The sequence below is a fragment of the Canis aureus genome, chromosome 2 (genome assembly GCF_053574225.1).
Source record: "Canis aureus isolate CA01 chromosome 2, VMU_Caureus_v.1.0, whole genome shotgun sequence".
NCBI lineage: Eukaryota > Metazoa > Chordata > Mammalia > Carnivora > Canidae > Canis > Canis aureus.
Window position 1 is genome coordinate 34,455,828 of NC_135612.1, and position 24,492 is coordinate 34,480,319.

The 24,492-nt window shown below is 40.9% G+C and overlaps 1 protein-coding gene across 4 annotated transcripts in view; it reads right to left on the minus strand.

The window, feature by feature from the left end:
• GABRA5 (gamma-aminobutyric acid type A receptor subunit alpha5) overlaps nucleotides 1-24,492 on the minus strand; it is an 82,581-nt gene that overhangs the window by 50,018 nt on the left and 8,071 nt on the right. For 3 of the 4 annotated variants that reach the window (XM_077868385.1, XM_077868372.1, XM_077868379.1), the window contains 3 exons: nucleotides 16,371-16,492; nucleotides 13,763-13,830; nucleotides 13,427-13,647 (listed from right to left, as the gene is read on the minus strand). In XM_077868385.1, the coding sequence (XP_077724511.1) occupies nucleotides 13,427-13,647; nucleotides 13,763-13,830; nucleotides 16,371-16,492 (411 nt within the window). Of the gene's footprint in view, nucleotides 1-13,426; nucleotides 13,648-13,762; nucleotides 13,831-16,370; nucleotides 16,493-17,540; nucleotides 17,719-24,492 lie in introns of all 4 variants that reach the window. The other variant, XM_077868394.1, reaches the window with a different exon arrangement.

The following is a 24,492-nucleotide window of genomic DNA, read 5'->3' on the forward strand; positions in this document are numbered from 1 at the left end:
TTAGATTAACAGCAGACCTCTCCACTTCAATTCCAAAACCAAAGATCCCACCAAAAAGGAGAATTATAAACCAATATCCCTGATGAATATGGATGTAAGAATTCTCGACAAGATACTAGCCAATAGGATCCAACAATACATTAAGAAGATTATTCACCATGACCAAGTGGGATTTATCCCCGGGATGCAAGGCTGGTTCAACACTCATAAAACAATCAATGTGATTCATCATATCAGCAAGAGAAAAAACAAAAACCATATGATCCTCTCAGTAGATGCAGAGAAAGCATTTGACAAAATACATAATCCATTCCTGATCAAAACTCTTCAGAGTGTAGGGATAGAGGGAACAATCCGCAGCATCTTAAAAGCCATCTATGAAAAGCCCACAGCAAATATCATTCTCAATGGGGAAGCACTGGGAGCCTTTACCCTAAGATCAGGAACAAGACAGAGATGTCCACTCTCACCACTGCTATTCAACATAGTACTAGAAGTCCTAGCCTCAGCAATCAGACAACAAAAAGAAATAAAAGGCATTCAAATTGGCAAAGAAGAAGTCAAACTCTCCCACTTCACAGATGACATGATATTCTACATAGAAAACCCAAAAGATTCCACCCCAAGATTTCTAGAAATCATACAGCAATTTGGCAGTGCGGCAGGATATGAAATCAATGCCCGGAAGTCAGTGGCATTTCTATTCTCTAAGAATGAGACTGAAGCAAGGGAAATTAAGGAGTCAATCCCATTTACAATTGCACCCAAAATCATAACATACCTAGGAATAAACCTGACCAAAGAGGTAAAGGATCTATACCCTCAAAACTACAGAACACTTCTGAAAGAAATTGAGGAAGACACAAAGAGATGGAAAAATATTCCATGCTCATGGATTAGAAGAATTAATATTGTGAAAATGTCAATGCTACCCAGGGCAATTTACACGTTTAATGCAATCCCTATCAAAATACCATGAACTTTCTTCAGAGATTTGGAACAAATCATCTTAAGATTTGTGTGGAATTAGAAAAGACTCCGAATAGCCAGGGGAATCTTAAAAAAGAAAACCATATCTGGGTACATCACAATGCCAGATTTCAGGTTGTACTACAAAGCTGTGGTCATCAAGACAGTGTGGTACTGGCACAAAAACAGCCACATAGATCAGTGGAACAGAATAGAGAACCCAGAAGTGGACCCTCAACTTTATGGTCAACTAATATTCGACAAAACAGGAAAGACTATCCACTGGAAAAAAGACAGTCTCTTCAATAAATGGTGCTGAGAAAATTGGACAGCCACGTGCAGAAGAATGAAACTGGACCATTCTCTTACACCACACACGAAGATAAACTCAAAATGGATGAAAGATCTAAATGTGAGACAAGATTCCATCAAAATCCTAGAGGAGAACATAGGCAACACCCTTTTTGAAGTTGGTCACAGCAACTTCTTGCAAGATACATCCATGAAGGCAAGAGAAACAAAAGCAAAAATGAACTATTGGGACTTCATCAAGATAAGAAGCTTTTGCACAGCAAAAGAAACAGTCAACAAAGCTAAAAGACAATGTACAGAATGGGAGAAGATATTTGCAAATGACGTATCAGATAAAGGGCTAGTATCCAAGATGTATAAAGAACTTATTACACTCAACAGCAAAGAAACAAACAATCCAATCATGAAATGGGCAAAAGACATGAACAGAAATCTCACAGAGGAAGACATAGTCATGGCCAACACGTACATGAGAAAATGCTCCACATCACCTGCCATCAGGGAAATACAAATCAAAACCACAATGAGATACCACCTCACACCAGTGAGAATGGGGAAAATTGACAAGACAGGAAACAACAAATGTTGGGAGAGGATGTGGAGAAAGGGGAACCCTCTTGCACTGTTGGGAATGTGACCTGGTGCATCCACTCTGGAAAACTGTGTGGAGGTTCCTCAAAGAGTTAAAAATAGACCTGCCCTACGACCCAGCAATTGCACTGCTGGGGATTTACCCCAAAGATACAGATGCAGTGAAATGCCGGGACCCCTGCACCCCAATGTTTCTAGCAGCAATGTCCACAATAGCCAAACTGTGGAAGGAGCCTTGGTGTCCATCGAAAGATGAATGGATAAAGAAGATGTGGTCTATGTATACAATGGAATATTCCTCAGCCATTAGAAACGACAAATACCCACCACTGCTTCGACGTGGATGGAACTGGAGGGTATTATGCTGAGTGAAATAAGTCAATAGGAGAAGGACAAACATTATACGGTCTCATTCATTTGGGGAATATAAGAAATAGGGAAAGGGAATAAAGGGGAAAGGAGAAAAATGAGTGGGAAATATCAGAAAGGGAGACAGAACATGAGAGACGCCTAACTGTGAGAAATGAAGGGGTGGTGGAAGGGGAGGTGGGCGGGGGATGGGGGTGACTGGGTGACGGGCACTGAGGGGGGCACTTGATGGGATGAGCACTGGGTGTTATTCTATATGTTGGCAAATTGAACACCAATAAAAAATAAATTAAAAAAAAACTGAAAAAAGAAAGTCTGTACAACATGATATTCAGGATTTATTCCTGGGATTCAAGGATGTTTCAACATCACAAGGTAATAAATATGAAACACCACATTAATAGAATAAAACATAAAAATTACATGATTATCTCAATAGATGTGGAAAGTTTGACAAAATGCAACCAACTTTCTTTTTTTTTTTTTTTTAATTTATTTTTGTTTATTTATGATAGTCATACAGAGAGAGAGAGAGAGAGGCAGAGACACAGGCAGAGGGAGAAGCAGGCTCCATGCACCGGGAGCCCGACGTGGGATTCGATCCCGGGTCTCCAGGATCGCGCCCTGGGCCAAAGGCAGGCGCCAAACCGCTGCGCCACCCAGGGATCCCCTGCAACCAACTTTCATGCTAAAAACACTGAACAAATTTGGTATAAAAGGAACATAACATAAAGAAGACATATAACAAGCACTCCGCTAACATTATACTCAATGGTGAAAGTCTGAAAGCTTTTCCTCTAAGATCAGGAACAAGTCAAGATCAGTGAAGAAGTGTTCACTTTTTCACCTTTCCTATTCAACATAGTATGGAGTAATGGTCAGAGAAATCAGTGAAGGAAAAGAAACAAAAGGTATCCAAATTGGAATTAAGGAAGCAAAATTCCTCTTTGTTTGCAGATGATATGATCTTATAAAGACAGAATCCTAAAGACTCAACCAAGAAACTGTTAGAACTAATTAATAGATTCAGTAAAGTTGCAGGAAACAATATCAACATACAGCAATTAGCTGTGCTTCTCTACACTAACAATGAGACATTTGAAAATGAAATAAAGAAAGCAATTCCATTTACAATAGTATCCAGAAACAATAAATGACTTAAAAATAAATTTAACTAAAGAGGTTAAAAGATCTGTATGCTAAAAACTACATGACTTTGATTAAAGAAATCAAATGAAGAAAATACAAACACAAGTCCTGTGTTCATGGTTCAGAAAAATCAACTTTGTTAAAACATCCATATTTCTCAAAGCATCTGTAGATTCAGTGTAACCCCTATCAGATTCTAATGGTATTGTTCACAGAAGTAGAAAAAAATCCTAAAATTTATATGGAACCCACCAAAGATCCTAAATAGCTTTCTTCTTCTGAGAAAGAACAGAGCTGGAAGATCATATTTCCAGGTTTCAACTATACTGTAAAGCTGTAGCAATCAAAGCAGTATGGTAACCTGACTTAAATAAAAACACATAGACCAATGAAACATAAACACATAGACCAATGGAACAGAATCAAGAGCTCAGCAATAAATCCTCATGAATACATTAATTAATGTTTGACAAAGGAGCCAAACAAACACATTAGGAGAATAGTCTCATAGAATTCAATACTAAAAAAAAAAAAAAAAAAGGTCAGATTTTTAAAAGTGTGCCAGGGCACTGAAAAGATATTTTTCCAAAGAAGACATATAAATGGTTAACAGATACATGAAAAGGTACTCGACATCACTAATTACCAGGAAAATGAAAATCAAAACCACAATGAAATGTCAGCTTACACCTGTCATAATGACTTGTACACTGTAAGTGGGAATGAAAATTGGTACAGCCACAATGGAAACAGTATGGAGATTCCTCAAAAAAATTAAAAATAGGGATGCCTGGGTGGCTCAGTGGTTGAGCGTCTGCCTTGGCTCAGGGCATGATCCCGGGGTCCCAGGATCCAGTCCCACATTGGGCTTCCTGCATGAAGCCTGCTTCTCCCTCTGCCTGTGTCTCTGCCTCTCTCTGTGTGTCTCTCATGAATAAATAAATAAATAAAAATCTTCAAAAATATTAAAAAGAGAACTGCCATATGATCCCGCAATCACACTTCTCAGTATATATCCAAAGGAAATAAAACTAAGATCTCGAAGAGACATCTGCACTTCCACATTCAGTGCAGCATTAGTCACAATAGGCAAGACATGGAAGGAATCTAAGTGCCCTTCTATGGATAAATGGATAAAGAAAATGTGGTATATTTATAAAATGGAATATTATTCACCCATGAGAAAAATGGAAATCCTGCCATTTGTGGTAATCATAAATGAACTTTGAGGGCACTATGCTACATGACATAAGTCAGAGAAGACAAATACCATATGATTCTACTTACATGTAGAATCTAAAAAATCTGAATTCATAGAAATACAGAGTAGATTGGTGATTGCCAGGGGCTGGCTGGTGTGGGACATGGGAAGATTTGGACAAGGGTATAAACTTGTCAGATGAGTAAGTTCTGGGACTCTGATGTGCAGCATCATGATTACTTTAATACTATATTATATATTTGAAAGTTGCTAAGAGAGTAGGTCTTAAATATTCTCAACAAAAACAAAGGTAGTTATGTGGTATGACAATAATTTTGCAATATATAAGTGCATCAAATCAACATGCTGTGCACTTACACTGTGTTATATATCAATTATATCTCAGAAAAGCTGAAAAATAAATATATAAGTAAAAGATTGTAGCATAAATGCTTTAACTATCCTTAAACTATTTTAAATGTTATTTAAATCTGAGGATTCTCAGCCTCAGACCATTGTCTTTTCTTCAACCGTATTGGCTGATAGATATGCTGTGTGTTGCAGCTATGATCAGGGCCAGTGGATAAAGACGACCACTCATTTTTGTTGTTGTTGTTGCTCTTAAACCAGGCTGATTGGAATGGAACTTTCTGTGATAACCTAAATGTCCTATCTCTGTTCTGTCCAATACTGAAGCCATTACACATCTAGCCACTGGCCTCTTGACATACACTAATATGACTAAGGAAGAGAGTTTCAAATTTTATTTAAGTTTAACATGCCATATGTGTCTGTAGGTTACTGTATTGGACAACAGAGATTATAGGAAGAACAAAAACAAAAAACTCGTGACTCCAGGTCACTTGAGAAATATTTTAAGTGTGGAGAACTCTGCCACTTTTTCCGTCTTTTCCATTAAGCACCACTTTTCCTTCATTTCCATCAGCAAATTCCTAATTATTTTCAGAGTAAATACAGAAATCTTCACTTCATTGGCCACATTACCAAGACAATGACTCCTTTTAATTTAATACTACTCAAGACACTTGGCTAATATTTATGGATCATCTCAAACTCTGAGCATAAAGAGGGATGAGATATGAAACCAATATCCACAATGGTTAACCATCATCTTAGTTGATAATAGGAAGGATGGTTATTCACTTTTTTCCAGATGAGAGGAGGGAAGAACTTTCTTAGCATCTCCTTGAAAGTAAGTCAGCACCCTGGTGACCCAATGGCTTGGTGAGATATTCAAGTTGATTACACATTAGGGAACTGTGGAGCTAAGGATGGATTTCTTGACTCTGAGCATCCTCAGATCTGTTGCAGATATACCAACTGCATTTTCATGGGAACACAGCCCTGAGATGCAACAGTTTATTTTCCCTGAAAGTGTTTTTTGAAACCAGTGCTTTCCTTGAATCTGATGGAGCAGCAGCGCATTCAGGAACTCTAGCCTAAACTGACATAGCACCACCACCTGGTGGACCTTATTTTCACAGGCATTGGCAGAAAGGAGTGCAGTTTCCTATTGTACATTTCTTAGATATTATATTAAAATAGATATAGGCAGGTGGAATTGGCATTTGGGCTTCAGTGATAGTCTAATTCCTCATCTGTCAACTGGTGTAATGATGGTATTAATATCTTAGTGTGTTATGAGCTTCTGTTTCTGAAGTACCCAGCACATAATAAAGGCCACATACGTTTTTGAAAAGTAATTAGCAGACCAGCTTAAGTGTTTCTTTCTTTTCAGACATTACCTTTGGGAGGTTGGGGGCCTGGGGCTGGGGGCCTGGAGCCAAGGCCCTAGCCAGCAGCTGCCTGGGGCTTTCCACCCAGAGCCTGCAATCGTCACCTCCAACCTTTTGAAGACGTGGCCCTGAGCTTGCAGGTGGCTCATTTCCAAGAAGGTCCCTACCTGGACAGAAAAGTGAAGAGCTGCATAAGGAGCCTGGATTCTCTCTCAGTAGGAGAGAGTGTCTGACAGCCTCCATGGGGTCATGACCTCAGAAGACAAAAATGTGTTGGAGATGGCCCATTTGCAAAGGATGAGGCGGTCCTTCATGAAATGTGTTCCTGGCAGTTAAAAGTCCAGACTGACCAGATTGAATTGACCCAAGATAATTCCAGCCATGTTTCAAACCAAAATATGCAAGAAATATGTATTAAAATGTCCTCACTTGTATCTCACAAGTACAGACTGTTAGCCAAATATCAACTTGAATCTTTATAATTTGACAGAAACCTATGCACTGAACATGTTTGTGAAAGAGAAATTCTGCAGGTCCCCTATCTCAATCCCTCAAACTAAGGTGTGAGAAGTGGGAGGGCCTACAGTAAGAGATGGCAGTGTCGTGCTTCTATCATCACTGTCCCTGCATAAACATGCAGGACGTTCTTCTTGAGGGCCAGCCCAGGCGCCAAGTGCAGGGAATGAGATTACTCAGGGTGCCACAAAATACAGAGGACTCAGAGGTGAGCCAGTGTGCAACAGACTGATGGAGAGCAGAAAACATCAGGAAGAAATCTTAGGGAAGTCTCAGTTTTCGGTGGCTGAGGAAACTGAGCGAGGTTGTGGATGTGTGTCTGATGGAATGATGAAGATCAGAGCGGTGGTGTGCAGGTCAGGATGCTGGTCCCCAAATTAATACCATTCTCAGCCAAGACCGTGCACATACTGTTCTGTGGGAGTCATTTCCCAAAGGGAAAGAAGCAAGCCTACATTATTAGAAATCTCAGGATGAGTCAATTTTTGGACATTGGTGTTAATCACATCTTGTGTAGCAAAAAGGGGCAACAGTCTATCTTTATCTTTGTGTATAATGTGTGAAGGAAGAAGTGATAGAGAGGATCTCCACTCCCACTGTTGGAAAAAGGGAAATTGCTAGTTTTTCTAGAGAACAACTTGGAAGTGGGTATCAAAAGACTTCTCTTTTGGCCAGCTCTTGGAATTTATCCCAAAAATATAATTACAAATTTGCATGGCAATGTTGTTTATGACAGAGAAAATGAAAATGAAATGAATTTTTGTTAAGACACCATATAATGACAGGATATCCATATGATGGAATGTGATGGACCATGAAGTTTCAGAATGATGTTTAATGATGGGGGGGGGGAGTTTTCAATATATTTTAAATTATAAAAGACACTTACAGAACAGTTTTCAGAGAGTGAGACCACTCAAAACCTATAGGAGACTACATGTGCAGACATACACTCATATACACAGGTGTGCACTTGTGCCTACACACACACACACGTACACGATACACCCCAAATTACTAAGTGATTCTCTTTGGTCTGAGTGTTATCATAGTTGTATTCCATACTTGCTGATTTTCCATGTCTTACACTTTTAATTCATATTTTAATCCTTGTCATTAAAATAAATGTTATCTTAAATACTGCATGATTCAGCTAGCACATCTGTCGGTATCACAAAAATCATTTTTATCTAGACACTGGTGTGTGTGTATGTGTGTATAAATACAGATACATCGATGCTTGTATGTGTATATGGGGGTACAAATATCTATCAATGCCCTGTTAAAAACTTCTACCTGTAGATGTATAATTTCCTTTAAATACGTTATCCACAAGTCAAACATGTACAATATACATATAGCTTCCTTCAAGTTATAACTTGAACTGATGCTGCCAATGACTATGCAAAAATGTGACTATGCTGCCTTCCAGTGGCCATTCCGGGAATAAGTGTATATACTACCAGTTTTCAAACATTCTCAGAACGTACAGCTGTACTGCTCAGGAAGAAGAGAAATGAAAAACAATGACAAAAATGGCTCTAAGAGATAAAATGACTAAGAACTCATGACTACTAAGAGACTGAGTCTGAATTTGAGCTTAAGTAAACCTAATCCTAAGCCCATGCTTTTTACTGCATCATAGTGTCTCAATGCAAAGCAGTGCTTTCCACTGATGAAAATCTAAAAGGAGTGTAAGCACTGATAAAGATAAACCTTTCTATTAAGACAGGTGCTAAAAACACATTTAATAAAGATGCTGATGAGATCTGTATGTGCAGGAAACTTTGAGAAGAATGTTATTTCAGGGAATAGATGATAGATTTCCCATGATGCATGTAAAAAAGTGTTTAAAAATAATTGTAATAATTAAATTTAAAAGTTCTGTACTTGCTTGGTAGGAAAGTGTTTTTTTTTTTTTTTTAAGATTTTATTTATGTATATCAGAGAGAGAGAAAGAGAGGCAGAGACACAGGCAGAGGGAGAAGCAAGCTCCATGCTGGGAGCATGATGTGGGACTAGATCCCGGGACTCCAGGATCACGGCCTGGGCCAAAGGCAGGTGCCAAACCACTGAGGCACCCAAGGATCCCCAAACAGTGTTTTTTTTCTTTTTAAGTGAAGAGATGTGTTTGCCATTTTAAAATGCATTTAGAGTAGTGTTTAAAGACACATATAAAACGACAAATACCCACCATTTGCTTTGACATGGATGGAACTGGAGGGTATTATGCTGAGTGAAATAAGTCAATCGGAGAAGGACAAACATTATATGGTCTCATTCATTTGGGGAATATAAAAAATAGGGAAAAGGAATAAAGGGGAAAGGAGAAAAAATGAGTGGGAAATATCAGAGAGGGAGACAACATGAGAGACTCCTAACTCTCATGAAGTGAGAAATGAAATGAACAAGGAAATGAACAAGGGGTGGTGGAATGGGAGGTGGGCGGGGGGTGGGGGTGACTGGGTGACAGGCACTGAGGGAGGCACTTGATGGGATGAGCACTGGGTGTTATGCTATATGTTGGCAAATTGAACTCCAATTAACAAATATGTAAAAAAAATAATAATAATAAAAATTTAAAAAGACGAAGCCAAAAAAAGACACATATAATAAAATTGTTTATAAAAGTTATACAAAAATATGTCTTTCTCAAATAAAAATAGCAATGCAAATACATTTTGTGTAAAAGTGAGAATGTGAAGTGGTATTCAGTGAATGACTCTGTCCAGTGCTTTCACTACATGCAGTGCATCCTATGACCCTCAATGGCCCAACAGTCTGCACTGTAAAATATTTGCCTGGATGTCTCTATTACAGGCCTTTTCCAAGATGGTCTTGGATAGAATGGCAGCCAGGTTTTCTGATATAGGTAGAACTGTGTGGTACTAGTACAGTCTGCCTTCTAGTAAGCTCTTTCTTGCCTATCGTGGTTTTCTACACAAGAAACTAAAAGAGACTTGCTCTTCTGCTAGAGGCCCAAAGACCAGGGGAATATGCCCTAAAGTGGTCCTCACTGTGTGTCTTACAAGAGTTTGCACTATTAAAATATGTGGGGAACAGAGAGATGAGAGGAGGACATTGTCTCCCAGCTCACATGTTCATAAAGGAAAATGGATCATCAGATTTGACATGCTTCCTGAGAGATGTGCTCATTCAATACTGCATGGGCTTGTCCCGGTGTGGAATTGGGACCCACTGCTACATGATGACAACCACAAGTTCTACCCAGGGGAAAAAACAATTAGCAAGGCTGGTGAGAAGGATGAGTCCTTTGGTCCCTAGATGGACAGATGTGAAGCTCTGGGCTCTGCATCTCCTCTCTCCGGCCCTGCAAGGGAAGGCCCGGGAGATGGCTGTGTTGAGGTTCCCTTTGACGTTTCCTGGCCGCCTGTCTAATCTCCAAAGCACAACCTAGGGACAATCTGTAAAATGTATCACTCTGTTTGTTGAAAGATTGTCCTCAACAAATTGTTCGGTAGTCTAGAAGTGTTCTCTCCTTGAGGGTCCAAGCAGAAATGTGTGTTGTTCTCTATGGAATTATCCTGAGTAGCTGATGATTTTTATCTTTACATCATATAAGCAGATGACCCATTGGTGGTAGAAAGTTCTTCAGAACAAAAATTGGCAATGGCTTCCAGACAAACACCTAAACATTTTTGGCAGACATTTTGAGAGCAAATGATAACAATAGCTTATTTTCCCTTGGTGTCTTTAAAATCACCTATTTAAAGAATTCCATCTTAAGAACTGTGTGTATCTTTGAATGCTACTTTAAATGATCTCTGGAGCATGGTGGGATTTTTACATAAATAAACCCCATCTATGTACCATAATCTTTATGGAGTTACTTTTTAGAACTTGGTAACGGCACTTTAGTAGACATTTGTCTCAGTGCATCACATGAATGCTCTTCTACACTTTCATATTTCATCTTTTTCATTACCTCCAAAGTCTGAATAAAAAGTAAAAATAGGGGCTCCTGGCTGGCTCTGTCAGTTAAGAGTTCAACTCTTGGTTTCAGCTCAGGTCACGACCTCAGGGTGGTGAGATCAGGCTCTGTGCTGGGCATGGAGCCTATTTAAGATTCACTCTCCCTCTCCCTCTGCCCCGCCTTGCTCCCACATAAGCACTCTCTCAAAAAAAAAAAAAAAAGTAAAAATACAGTTTTTGTTGGAAAATGTGAATTTTTTAGATTTCTTCCAATGTTTGGTATTATAAGTAGCATAATAGAAATCTCTGTGCATAAAGCTTAGTCTATATTCCTAATTATTTCCTTAAGGACATTACATGGGAATTACCAGATCTAAGTATATCATTGCTTTTGCAAGGCTGGACAGAAGTGCTAAACAGAAAGACTGTTTAACTGTTTAACAATGACAGGGTGCTGGTGCTGAGACATCAATGGCTGTCCAATTAGTCCTATCACTCCGTCTTTGCTAAATCAACAGGTAAAATGCTATCAAATTATAGCTATAGTTCTACCACATTGAAACTCTTAACACTTTCAAGTGGAAGTATGTGCACTTTCCAAATGTGTATGACCAAAAGAGAAAACTCATTATCAACTTTGCAAATCATTAGCAGACTTCCTCTGCATAAACAAGGAAAAAATAACTGCCAACAAGTTACTCTGGTTCTCACCATCTTCCTTCTGGGCATGACATTTGTATGACAAGAATAAGAAAAAAACTAATATATGTCTAGTAATGCTGCATCCTCCAATTTTCTAGTGTGATGGATTAAACAAGGAAATTGCTTAGAGCTGAATTCAAATTTCTGCTGCCTTTCTCACTACCTGTATGACACTGGGTTGATTACCAAACCTCTCTGAGCCTCATTATTTTTGTTGGTTAATGAAAATGAAATCACATAGTGGCCAGGCTGTCTGAAAACGCAAGAATCCTCTGTTTGTGAAGTTGCCAGGTACATAGACACTCAGTAAGAGGCCCCTCTGCCACCCCTTCCCCTTCTAAACAAGGGGCCTACCTAATGCTGTTCAAGCAATCATGCACCAAGATTAAAGCATCCCACTGTCTTAGGCCTAAATACACTCTTTCAGTGATAGAAATCAGGTGTGAATCAAGGTCAATAGTCTGTGGGGACTAGGGATACTTTTATTTTATGAATAGAAAGAAGGCACACAGCAAGCTCACATGGTGCCCCCACATTAATGGCATCCAATCATTCATGCCAAACAGCACCTTCCAAGACCTGGAACTTTCCATGCCTGCTCTCTGTTTCCAAGGCTGAACAAAGTACCTTTGGATTCACTGCACAGATTCCCTTTTACAAGAATGATGACCAAGGACGAATTTTCAACACTTGAAATATTTTGTAGCCTTTCAGTATACTTCTCTGCATGGAGAAGGTGCTGTCCCAGGGCACTGATGTTCACAACTCATGTTTCCATCCATGGGTAAAATATGTTCAAGATCAACATAGGGAAAAGGAAAGAGTGAGACATGGTAAAAAGCTAAGGTGTGTGGGCTCATTTATCAAAATGCTAAGATAGAGGCTCTTTTATCAGAATCCTTACTAGGCTATTGTAAGAAAAATGGAGATCTATTGTCAAACAGGTTTGGGATACAATGTGTCAAAACATTCCTTAGAACTTATGTTAGCGCATGCAGCCTCAGAAGATGACAGCATCAATGTTATTTCCACTATGATTACTTCTTTCAAATATAAAGTTTATTGCGAAGAATTTTAAGTAAGGTGCAGAGAGAAATCCCAATAATGACTGTACAAATACATGTCATTTAAAAAAAATTAACTTAGCTTTATGGCTTTTTTTTTTTCCTGAACGAAAAAAAATTTTTTTCCAAAAATACTTAGGCCCACCATGGAAACTGAAAAGCTATAAAGGAGTCTTTGTCACCAATGTATTGATTTACTTAATTCCAATGAATAATTCAGAATTTTAAAAAATAACTACGGATAATTTTAATTTAGAAATACTAAAATTTAACCTCAGCATTGAAATGTTGTCAAAGCATATGAGAAATGGGCTTTTAAAATTTAAAAGGGGACAGAACTGCAATAAAAAAAGGATACTCCTTTGGGCTTTTTAAATAAAATTTTTTATAAGATAAAATGTCCCTAACTTACATTATCTGGGTCACTATTCCAAAGATGCTATGTTGAACCAAAAAAAGATATATAGTCATCTTTATTTGGTTGGTATAGATAGCAAACACAAGTACCTACAGAGCTCGGGTAAATAATCTACATGGACATCAGAATGGTCAGGGCCAGAAGGTAAAAACTACCCTAAACACGTGCTCGCACACACGGAGCAAGGTGTGAACCCACGAGGCTGTAGGGCCCCCGGGCAGGAAGGAGGCGTTGGGCGCCCTGCGCTGTGCTCCAGAGCAGAACAGATGCACCCCCTGCCAGCAGCCCCGCCTCCAGCGCGCACCCCGTCTGTGCAGGGGGATTCCCACCCCCGGGGCTCTGCCCGCCCCCCCAGCCCCACCTCCAGCGCGCACCCTGTCTGCCCAGGGGGGCCCCACCCCACCCCACGCGCGCTGTGCCCTGTTGTCGCACAGGTGCTGCTCACCGCATGGTGTAGAGCAGCGTGCCGTCGTCCTCCAGCCTCAGCAGCTTGTTGGGCGTGGTCATGTTGTGGGCAATGGACTTCTTCCCGTTGTGGAAGAATGTGTCTGGGGTCCAGATTTTGCTGGCAAGAAGATTGTTGAGAGGGAGGCGCTGCATGGGCCCTTTAAACCGAAGCCTTTCATCTTTCCAGCTTTGTCGGAAAAACACATCTATGGTATATTCCTGATGCAAAGGAAGGCAACCAAGTGATAAGTCAGTGGAGAAGGCCCTTGGGGAGTTGGTTCAGAGACCACTGAGAGCAATGGGGGGGCGGTGGCGTGCCTGCCTTGAGACCTACCATCTCGGTGTCGGATACTGGGCCAAAGCTGGTGACGTAGATGTCCGTCCGCACCTGAGTGATTCGCTCTGAAACAAAGACACAGGTTCCTGCCTGGGCACCGGGCACGGAGCTCACAGGGAACCACCCATCACAGCGTACTCATGTCCTTAGTCTAGTAACCAGTTTCACTCTTGGCAATCACAGGGATTTAATAATGTGTTTATTGACAGACACCAAATGAAACCAAGCTGCTCCAAACTAGAGCAGGAAATAAAATGCCCACCGTGCAAGGAAAGGATGTTGGCTCTCACTGTATTTCTTGCCCTATGAGGATCAGTCATGAACAGAGGGGGTCTGGCTTGAGACCTCAGGTGGACTTTAGTTTCCTCCTCCCTAAGCCTGGAACAATACTCCCAACCTCACAATGTGTAATCCGCTCTCCCATAATCAGCAGCTTTTAAAAGGGGCAGGCACTTTTGATGAGGGGATAAGATCTGAAGGAAGGTCTAATCAAACTGCGTGGTCTCTGGGGAAAGGATATGAAAAAGTGTCCACTGTGTAGTTTGGGACAGGACCGCTTAAAAAGTTGCCTCCTGGGTAGCCCAGGTGGCCCAGCAGTTTAGCGCGGCCTTCAGCCCAGGGTGTGATACCGGAGACCCAGGATGGAGTCCCACATCAGGCTCCCTGCATGGAGCCTGCTTCTCCCTCTGTCTGTGTCTCTGCGTCTCTCTGTGTCTGTCATGAGTAAATAAATAAAATCTTAAAAAAAAAAAAAGTTGTGTCTCACCTCATGTTGCATTTTTAAATTGTTAGAAATTTCCATCATGACAGATTATTATTATATGAATTACAATTATTGAACTCTATAAAGCACTAAAAAGTAGCTAATAATATTGGGGGACAGTATGTGTTTCCTGGGCATCATCCAGGCCCTGGGACCTCCTGTGGTCATGAATGGGGGCCACACTCAGAGTATACTATAGTTCACTATAAATAACACCACACCACTGATAGAATGAATCACAGCTGGGGTAGGGGGAGATGGGGACGTTTTTTTCTCTGGACATCTCATTGTGTGGTAATCATATATGTGCACCATGTGTATTTATGTGAGTGCAGGTGTTAGGATGATGCTGGGTGCTTTCAGTAACTGTGTCCCACTGAGATGCCAGCCCCAGTAGGCAGCCCCTCTGACTCTCTGTGGTGGTCTCAGGATCCTGCCCCACAGGAGTGTACCACATGCTGGGTGAATGAGAGAGTACCATATAGCAACCACTCACTGGTCTCTACATGCTTTGATCCTCGTATATGTATTCAGAGGGACAGGGGCTGCTGGATATAGGAGGCCCAGGAGCATAATTCAGAGGGTGGAGTAAGACAATGTCAAGGAGGCTTTTTGGACTTGTCTTGCTAAAAAGGTAGAGAATGTCAATTCATGCTTTAAGTGCAATAATGGAAAAACGTTAAAAATGCAATAATGGAAAAGAACTGCTTTTTCCTCTAAGAATGTAGCTGGCTAGAGTGTCTCTAACTTACCTAATGGAGCAAGTTCAAATGCACCACATCTAAATTGGGGTGCAGTGAGGGGCAGGGAGGAGGGGAAAGAATTAGCATCTCACTTGCCCGGGGATACAAGTTGCTGCCTGTGCCAAGTTTCTGGTACAGTAAATGCCTGCATGTGCTGCTTACCTTGTTATAATCACAGCAATATTCAGAGGTCTGAATGTAAGGTTTCCAAGCTAATTGGCTGTAGGGGATTTTTTGAAATTGAATTATGCAGGAGACAACAGATTCATTCTTTAAAAATGTACTTTGTATATATGGCCACATTTCTAACTTAACAAATGCACAACATAGGGGCACCTGGCTGGCTAAGAACACGGTACATGCCTGGAAACAGCACAGGAGTCTCACCACAATATTAAGCTGTTCTAATTGTGCCCCGAAAGCACATTTTGCTATCCACTTCTTTTTTTTTTTTTTTTTATCAATTTCCATGGGGTTAAGGTAAATACAATTAATTATGGTCCCAGTGAAAAAAATTAAACATACAAAAATATAAAGAACAATTGCATGAATTGTGGAAAGAATTTGCACCAATGTAAGAGTAGGAATTTGGTGCCTGGGTGGCTCAGTGGGTGAAGCATCTGCCATCAGCTCAGGTCATGATCCCACAGTCCCGGGACTGAATCCTGCATCGGGCTCCCTGTTCAGCCCAATGTCTGCTTCTCCCCTTACCCTTCTCCCCCGTTCATGATCTCTCTCTCTCTCTCTCTCTCTAATAAATAAATAAATAAAATCTTGAGAAATAGAGCAGGAAGTTGATTATACATTATTTTTTAGCATAAAGTAAACTTGGCTTTAGTAATACCTAAGAACTGGTTCTTCCCTAAGCAGAATGGATGGATCATCTGAGGAAAAGGGAGTTTGCAGAGAGACCACACCCCCCAGCTTCTTGTACCTGGGAAATGACAATAACAGATGCACAAGACTTTGCAACAACCATCAGTTCAAACTCCTGGCAAGGAAGCTTTTTTACTGACTTGTCCGAATCACAGCAGATGTGAGCTTGAGACTGAGTTTAAGCATAGACCTAGTGGGCTGCAGCCGAGGAGAACCTACTCACCTCCAAGGCCAGGCCGCAGTCTGTTGTCATAGCCATCCAAAAGCCCATCCAAGATCCTGGTAAATATTGTGATGTTGTCATTGGTCTCATCTTTTACTGAACTGGTTGGCATTTGTGCAAAGCTTTTTAACAGAGAAACAAGAATTCAAATTTTCATTAAGTATTTTTTATAAATTCTTCTCAAAATATAGAAACCAGAAATAATGACTTGTCTTGGAGGGAGAACACCTGAAAACAATCTCTGCTACTAAGCTAGGCTATTGTTTTTCATAGATAAGCCCTAATTCTTGAATTTCCAGAGATTGTGCTGGCTCTGGGCTGGTCATCAATCAACCTAATTTCAGGCTTAAATTCCATCCTTCCCTGATTCTGAGGAGCAGTTTATATTAAGATTATAGCCATTTTTTAAAACATTAGCCATCACACATAGACTAGCAGAGCCCAATCCACTCTTAGGGCATTTCAGAAGTTTTGTTTAAACACAGGAAGCCCAAGTCTTCATATTGTTAATGAATCACCTGCAGTGAGCAGTGGGGTCTGGGGAGGATGTTCAAAAACTATGCATTTTGAAAGATAATTTGAAAAGTATCTTTCAATTTCAGTGCAGCCCTAATTGGGAGTATTTGTGCTGTGATCAGTATGCCAGAATTAGAGCATACAGTGATAGAAACAATCAAGTTTGTGAAATGTCTTTGGGCTTCCATACTCATCAGCACTGCTTATTGCTGGTACATTCAGCTCCAGCCAAAGCACATGACCCAGAGGCCATCATGAATTATAAAGATCAGTCTGAAAACACTGATTAGGGTTTACTCAGTATCACCTCAGATCAGGTACTCAGGAAGCAGAGTATTCTGAATGACCCAGCATAGCAGACTCATAGTAAAGCCCCAAGAAGAGCAAGCTAAACCTTCAAAGATAAACCAAGAACAGTCCTGGTCTGTCTAATTCAGTGCAGAGATCCAAGCACCAAAAGTTTATGTAGATGACCTGGAGCAGATGGAAATGAGAAACTGCCCTGAGCATATGTGGACAAACTGAGGAAGTTATTCGGGAGGGAAAGAAAGTCTTAAGTCTAGGGGATGGTAATACACCTGAAGAACATGGAGCCCACCACAGGTTTCTACGGCTGCTTTCAAATGTTGCAAAAAGCAAGATGTTTGGAATTACCAAGAACTTGACCAACACATATGGCTCTGCTTCAAGTAGAATTTATGCAGCTGCAATCTGGCTGTGAAGTTAGCGCCCTCGGCACTTGGGAGAAGAAGAGGAGATCCCTGGAACTTCCCTGAAGTGCCTGCTACGGTGCCCCAGCTCTACTTATGGCAATTTCTTTTCCATAAATTGTCTGAAATGAGAGTGAGACCTACCATCAGCAGTTGGATGCTGAGGGCAGAACCGATGTATGCCTGCCCCACCTACTTCCTGAAACTCGGCCATTTGTATTGATCGCATCTAAACAGATCAATTCTTTACTGCTCTAAAGCTATTTCCTTTTGAATGAGAGTACAAAGTTCTTTTGATCTAATTCTCACATCATCATTAAGCATGTAGCTGAAACTCTAACGAGCTAAAGAGTCCTGTTTGTATGCAGCCCACAGACACTTTTTTATTCCTTGACTTAGTGTTTAAAAATATTAAATTCCCTTTTTTCTGACATCCACTGAAGTTTCACACTTTAGAATGATGAAGTACTCAGCCTCACAGACCTAATACCAGGACAAAAGACTTTATGCTGTCCTCTGGGTTTATGAGAAAAAGAAACTGTGACATTTTCTACTTGCCCAGTGGAGTAAACTGCTCAAACTTAGTCGGGCCTCACTGTCGACTGCTTATGGTGTTCATAACCTTATCAGTAGCTTTGGTTTTTCAATTCTAGGCTATGCCCAGTTGGGGGGTAGGGGTCTTTGCTGGCTGTTTGACTTAGAATAGAGGGGAGAGCATGTACCCTAGTAGAAAAAGCGTATCACTTTCTTGTATAGTCTAAAAAGACAAACTTCCAGAAACAGAGTAGAATGGCAGTTATCAGCAGCTAGGGATGGGAATTCTGGGGATGTTCTTTGAAGGGTACAAACTTGCAACTAGAAGATGAATAAGTTCTGGAGATCTAATGTGCAGTATAGAGATTATAGTCAATAGTACTGTATTAAAAATTTCAAAATTGCTAAAAATTCAAGCCTTTTTTTTAAGATTTTATTTATTTATTCATGAGAGACACACACAGAGAGAGAGAGAGAGGCAGAGACGCAGGCAGAGGGAGAAGCAGGCAGAGAGAACAGCAGGCTCCATGCAGGGAGCCTGACATGGGACTCGATCCTGGGTCTCCAGGAAAATGCCCTGGGCTGAAGGCAGGCATTAAACTGCTGAGCCACCTGGGCTGCCCAAAAATTCAACTCTTAAATGTCACCACAAAAAATGTTGTCTCCACAAATGACATGATGGAGGTGTTAGCTAAGACTACAGGGGTAATCATATTGCAATATATAAATGTATCATATCAATACATTATACTATTTCGAAAATGTTTAATTAAAAAATAGTATCACTATGAATAAGAAAAAAATAAAAGGCAAAAACATACCAATGTTTCAAGTATATTTTCCTAAGCTATTTATTATCTGTTATAAAACGTTCTTAAATTACATTTGATCCAAACAGGCTTGGCTGTTGGAAGACAAACCTTGACTACATAACTGACCTCTCAAGATGTTCCAGACACTGTGTACTTGTTGGGGTCATCTTCATGACCACTGCTTCCCTTGGCCCTCTGGTGCTCTACTTCACCACAGTTTAAACAAATGCCATCCTATCTGGCTCTGAATCCTATTTCACAAAATCAAAATAATTGCCGATAGCAATGCAATAGGATGCAATGCTAAAGAATTCCAAATCTCACCGTCTATTTATTGACCAAATTTTTTTTTAAAGGGAGGGGATATATTTATACCCCTTCACACATCATTTCACTTTCTTTGGAGGAATTTCAGTATCTGTCCTGTTCTGCCATAAGTGCGTCTTATAGTTATTTGTGGGCTTATTCACAATAGAGGTCATGGCTGGAGATTTGCTGTGACTTCTCTGTATTTACTGAAGTTAGGACCTAGGAGGTAAGGAAATAAATTCTAAAAGAATCTCTGGGGGATCCCTGGGTGGCGCAGCGGTTTAGCGCCTGCCTTTGGCCCGAAGCGCAATCCTGGAGACCCGGGATCGAATCCCACATCGGGCTTCCTGCATGGAGCCTGCTTCTCCCTCTGCCTATGTCTCTGCCTCTCTCTCTCTCTGTGACTATCATGAATAAATAAAAATTTGAAAAAAAAAAAAAAGAATCTCTGAAAATGCTTGTCAGGGCAGGAGTTGCAGTTTCCTCTCAGGAACAACTGGGAGGCCTTCTGGGGCCAAAAAAATGGTTTGCAGCATGTTTATGAAAAGCAACATTTCCAAAGCCATGAATAGGAAGGCCCTTCCCTTCTCACAGAATGCATGTGATATGCCTGCACACAGGAGAATCTCACAGATGTTTGGCAAACTTACTTGTGCCTCTCTCAAGGTGCATAATCTTTAAGGACTGTTTCTAAGGTACAGAGTAACTTTAGCTTGTTTTGTTCCACTTTGGTTAGTTGAAACTACTCGAAAAACAAAACAATACAAAAACTCTAGGCTATGCCATCAGTGAGCAATAATGCAGTTATATCTATGAGGCCTCCAGGTGGAAATAGAAGATGCCCTCATCTCTTTGAAGACTCATTCCATTTAGGTTCAGAAGGCAAGCTCGAGCTTGCCAGCATTCCAATTCAGTTTTTCTTAACTGTATTGACTATAACCAAGAAGCTCTGCTGATCCTTAGGTCAACTGTGAGTACACAATTGCTTCAAGGATAAACTAAAGGCTCAGCTCTCTGGGGGAGTGGATTTTTTGAGCTGGGGCCAGTTCCCCATTATTACAACAGTCTTGGACATATCAGAAACACTTGAAAAATTTGGTGGCTGACCCTTCAGCATTAGGATTAATTAACTTGGTTCTCTTAAAATATGAACCATTACATTTTGTCCATGCAAATAGTTCCAACATTGCCACATTACTGATGTTCCAGAAAGGGAATCATAAGGGAAATGTAGAACCGACCATCCATATTAAAACATCCTTAGATTTCCTTGCTCAAATGTCGGTCCATACAAAAGACACAAGGACTTGATAACTAAACTTAAATTCTTACAATGATTTTTTAAGCTTGAAAACTAAGGAAATTAGGCCACTGAGCCCTATATTCTAACCTGAAAATTGTTGTGCAATGGGCAGGGACATGGATGGACATGGAGAGGTATGGAAGGGCTTCTCAAAAAGCTATGCAATGTTACTTCATCAGATTTGAAGTTCTGGGCCATTCAGGGACTTCTGATGAGGTGGAGTGGGGGAATGAGAAGCTCAAGAAATTTGGTCCACTAATGGATTTAATGAAGTGTTTAAGAAAAATAAATATGAGAATCTTTGGAAACAGGAAACTCTTGCAATTATGTAAATTTCCCACCCTTTCCTGTTGTCTTACATCTGGCTTCTTCAAGGCATTTGATTCTGGACTCCTGCATTAACTTCTTTCTGATTTCTAGGCCCTAGAGATTTAACTTTAATTGATCCAGGAGAAAAAGGCACCAGTATTATTTTAAGATCCCCAGTGATCCTCATGTGCAGCCATGGTGGCTCGAGGCCTATCTAGATTGGAAATGGAAAGGCTGCTCTGTGAGCCAACTGCCAGAGTGACTCTAAATGACCCCAGGGAGCGTCTCTCCTCCACTGTCTTCAAGAGGGTATATGTTTGGGCTCAGTGCATATTCCAACAGCTCGGTTCAACAAATGCATTTTGGATATGAACCCCTTATATATCTGGTATTTTGGTGAGTACTGAGTATGTGAAGAGAACAAAGATAGTATCCCTAACCTGTAGGACACAGCTGTGTCCTAAAAGAATCAGTCATAATCACAGAGTATTTCAATAGACTATGGTAAATGTATCTATGTGATACACAAGACATTCTAAGAAACCAAAGGAAAGATATGGAGCTCTGTCCAGGGCTAATGGAAAAGAATTGACCTGAGCTTTCAAGCATGGGGATCCAGTCTCAAGCCAAAGAAAGGGATGATGAAGGGGTTGTGATCAGTGGCCTCAGGAAAGGAAACAGTGATGTTTGCAGAGAGTAAGAAAGTAAAGTAATGTATGTCAGTGAGAAATAGCACACATCAAACCATAAAGGACTTCACATGCCATGCTGCACTCCTAGGGTCCATGCTGAAGGTAGTGGGAGCTTCAAAGGATTTAAATAGAGGGCACTTTCTTTCCTTAGGGCCTTTGGGCATTTTGTGGATGATGGGCTTGGCAGGAGCAAGGCTAGAGGCCAGTTACTCAGGCCGTGGCAGGGGTGATAGAGGTGGAGGTGGATGGGGCCATCTACAAGGTATTTGAAGGGGGGGATGAAGGAGGGAGTCTGAGTATGGCAGGATAGGGAATCCCAACCAAGCCATCCTTCAAATTAACCAGTTACCACACAGAGATAACCCTGCAGCAGAATCCATGCATTACTCTGAAAGGGGAGTTGTGTTATTAGTTCAATCTCGGAGTAAGTTTCTTTTTGAGGAACTGTAAAGGATTTTATTCCAACATACCTTTATCTATTTATCTATCAGTATTATAATTTCTAACAATGATAATTATAGTAATAACAATATGCTGCAGATTCCAGCTTTAAAGGTACTTCATTTTACCAGGTGATGCTTGATGGCGTCTTATTTTGGCATTTAAAAAAGAGTACAAGTTCAGCAGTTATGTCATCATTCCTGGGGTTCAGAAAAATCTGTTGAGTATTGTACCACAAATGTTGCTACTGAAGGCAGGGAGTGACACATTTCTTCATGATGTTATCTCTGCTTATGTTGACAGCCATTTTTGATTTACATAAAATGAGATCAATAATGGCAATGAACTTACTTTGGGAACTGAACTAGACTGCTTTTAAGTGGCAGTTGCTCTGTCTTCTTAAGTTGCATTTCTTTCTGCATTCTTTCCCCAGTATTCAATTACTTCTGAGAAATAGATCTTCAGTTTATTTGCTTGTCACTCAGCTCATTAAATAAGTATCTCTAGGTGGCACCATTTTGTGATGTTTCCTGAAATTTCCATTGCACACCACTTTATTCATTTAAAAAACTACGTAAAAGAGGGGGAGAATCTCTGGGTGGCTCAGCGGTTTAGTGCCTGCCTTTGGCCCAGGGCCTGATCCTGGAGTCCCAGGATTGAGTCCCGCGTTGGGCTCCCTGCATGGAGCCTGCTTCTCCCTCTGCCTGTGTCTCTGCCTCTCTCTCTCTCTCTCTCTCTCTCTGTGTTTGTGTGTCTCTCAGGAATATATAAATAAAATCTTAAAAAAAATAAAAAACTATGTAAAAGAAAAGTACAAACATGGTGAACACTAGCTAGGTAATGAAAGACAAAATCTCAAGTTTCCAAATAAGAGTTCTTCCCTTTTATGGGGGAAACATGGACTTGAAATGTGTCTCATGTGGACAAAGTCATGGCCATGAAATAGCATGACAGAACTCTTAGCTTGCTCCCACTGCTGTGGCCTCACTGCCCAGTCCTGCCTGTCAGCTCCCTACACAGTGCTCAGCCTACCCCTGGTGCATCTTTCATGTAGCCTCTACTCTTGTCTCTATCACTGCAGCCCAGCTCAGAATCCTATAGCCTACAAGGTAAAACACAGGCCTCCCTTCTCACAGGCCACACTCCCTTCAACTAACAACAATACCCACTTCCCTAGACTCTCCCCAACCACACTGGATACCCCATATGTGTGACTATGCTGCACACAAAACATCCTGGTGTTTATCACACACATTTTTCCCTCCCTCCCTAATCATTCCCATCAGTAATTACATCTGCAATAACATAAGGTCTTTAAGACATTTCTCATTCACCTTATTTTCCCTTCTAGTTATCATTCCATTCTTTGCCACTTTTCTCAAAACCTACTGAAGAGTTGTCTACACTAGAAATCTCAGCTGCCTCTCTTCTCTTCTCTTGGACCCACTCCAGTCTGGTTTTCATTGCCTGCATCCTAATGAAGCCTCACTTCTGGAGGCTACTGCCAAGTCCAACGATTGAGTCTCAGTCTTCACCTGACCACATCTCCCTTCTTACAACACTTCCTCCACCTGGCCTCAGGATGCTATCCTCTTTGTTCTTCCTATCTTCACTGGCCTCCTCCTCTTGCTTGCCCTCACCCTCTTGCCTTCCTAAACTTAGAGCACAGTTGAAGACCTTTATTTGATTTACACTCAATCTCTAATGGGACTCATCCAATCTAATGGCTTTAAGTATCTCCCATAGATGAAAGACTTGAAATTCATGTTTCCAGGCCCCATCTTTTTCTGACCTCTGGATCTCTACGTCCAACAGCCTGTCTGGACACGTGGATATCTAACCAGGCTTAATAGGTCCATAACTGCACTCAAGATTTTTGCTAAAACTTTTTCTCCCACTGTCTTCTGCAGCTTAATAATAGGCAACTGAACCCATCATGTTTTCAGGTCAAATACCTGGTGGCAGGGATTCTACTTCACTCCTACTTAAACCCAGTCAAAGACCCTCTTTGACCTACAAAATAATAACCAACTGTTCTTCCTGTACTATTTAGCATGGTCTACAAGGACTTTCATGATCTGACCCCTCTCCCCTCCCCACTGACTCTCTGATTATGCCTCCTACCAATCTTCCCCTTCCTTACACTGGTCTTGTGGTCCCTACCATGCCAAGCATGCCAGTGCATTCGCTGCTCCTCTCATCTTTAAACTTTCTCCACACATTATGCTCATGTCCTTACTTCCCTCAGATGTTTGCTAAGGCATCTGACCCCAGCACATTCACTTTCTCTTACTCTGAAGGATTCCTCATAGTAATTGTGATCCAACTGACATGTATTTGTTCATTGCACACGAGAATGCACCTTCCTTAAAGGCAGGCTCTACTCTGCCCACCGCAGGATCTCAGCATGAAGAACAGTACCCAGCACATAGGAAATACACACTGATACAGCAGCAGGGCAATGTCCTCTTGTGATGCTCACCCCCTAATCCCAGT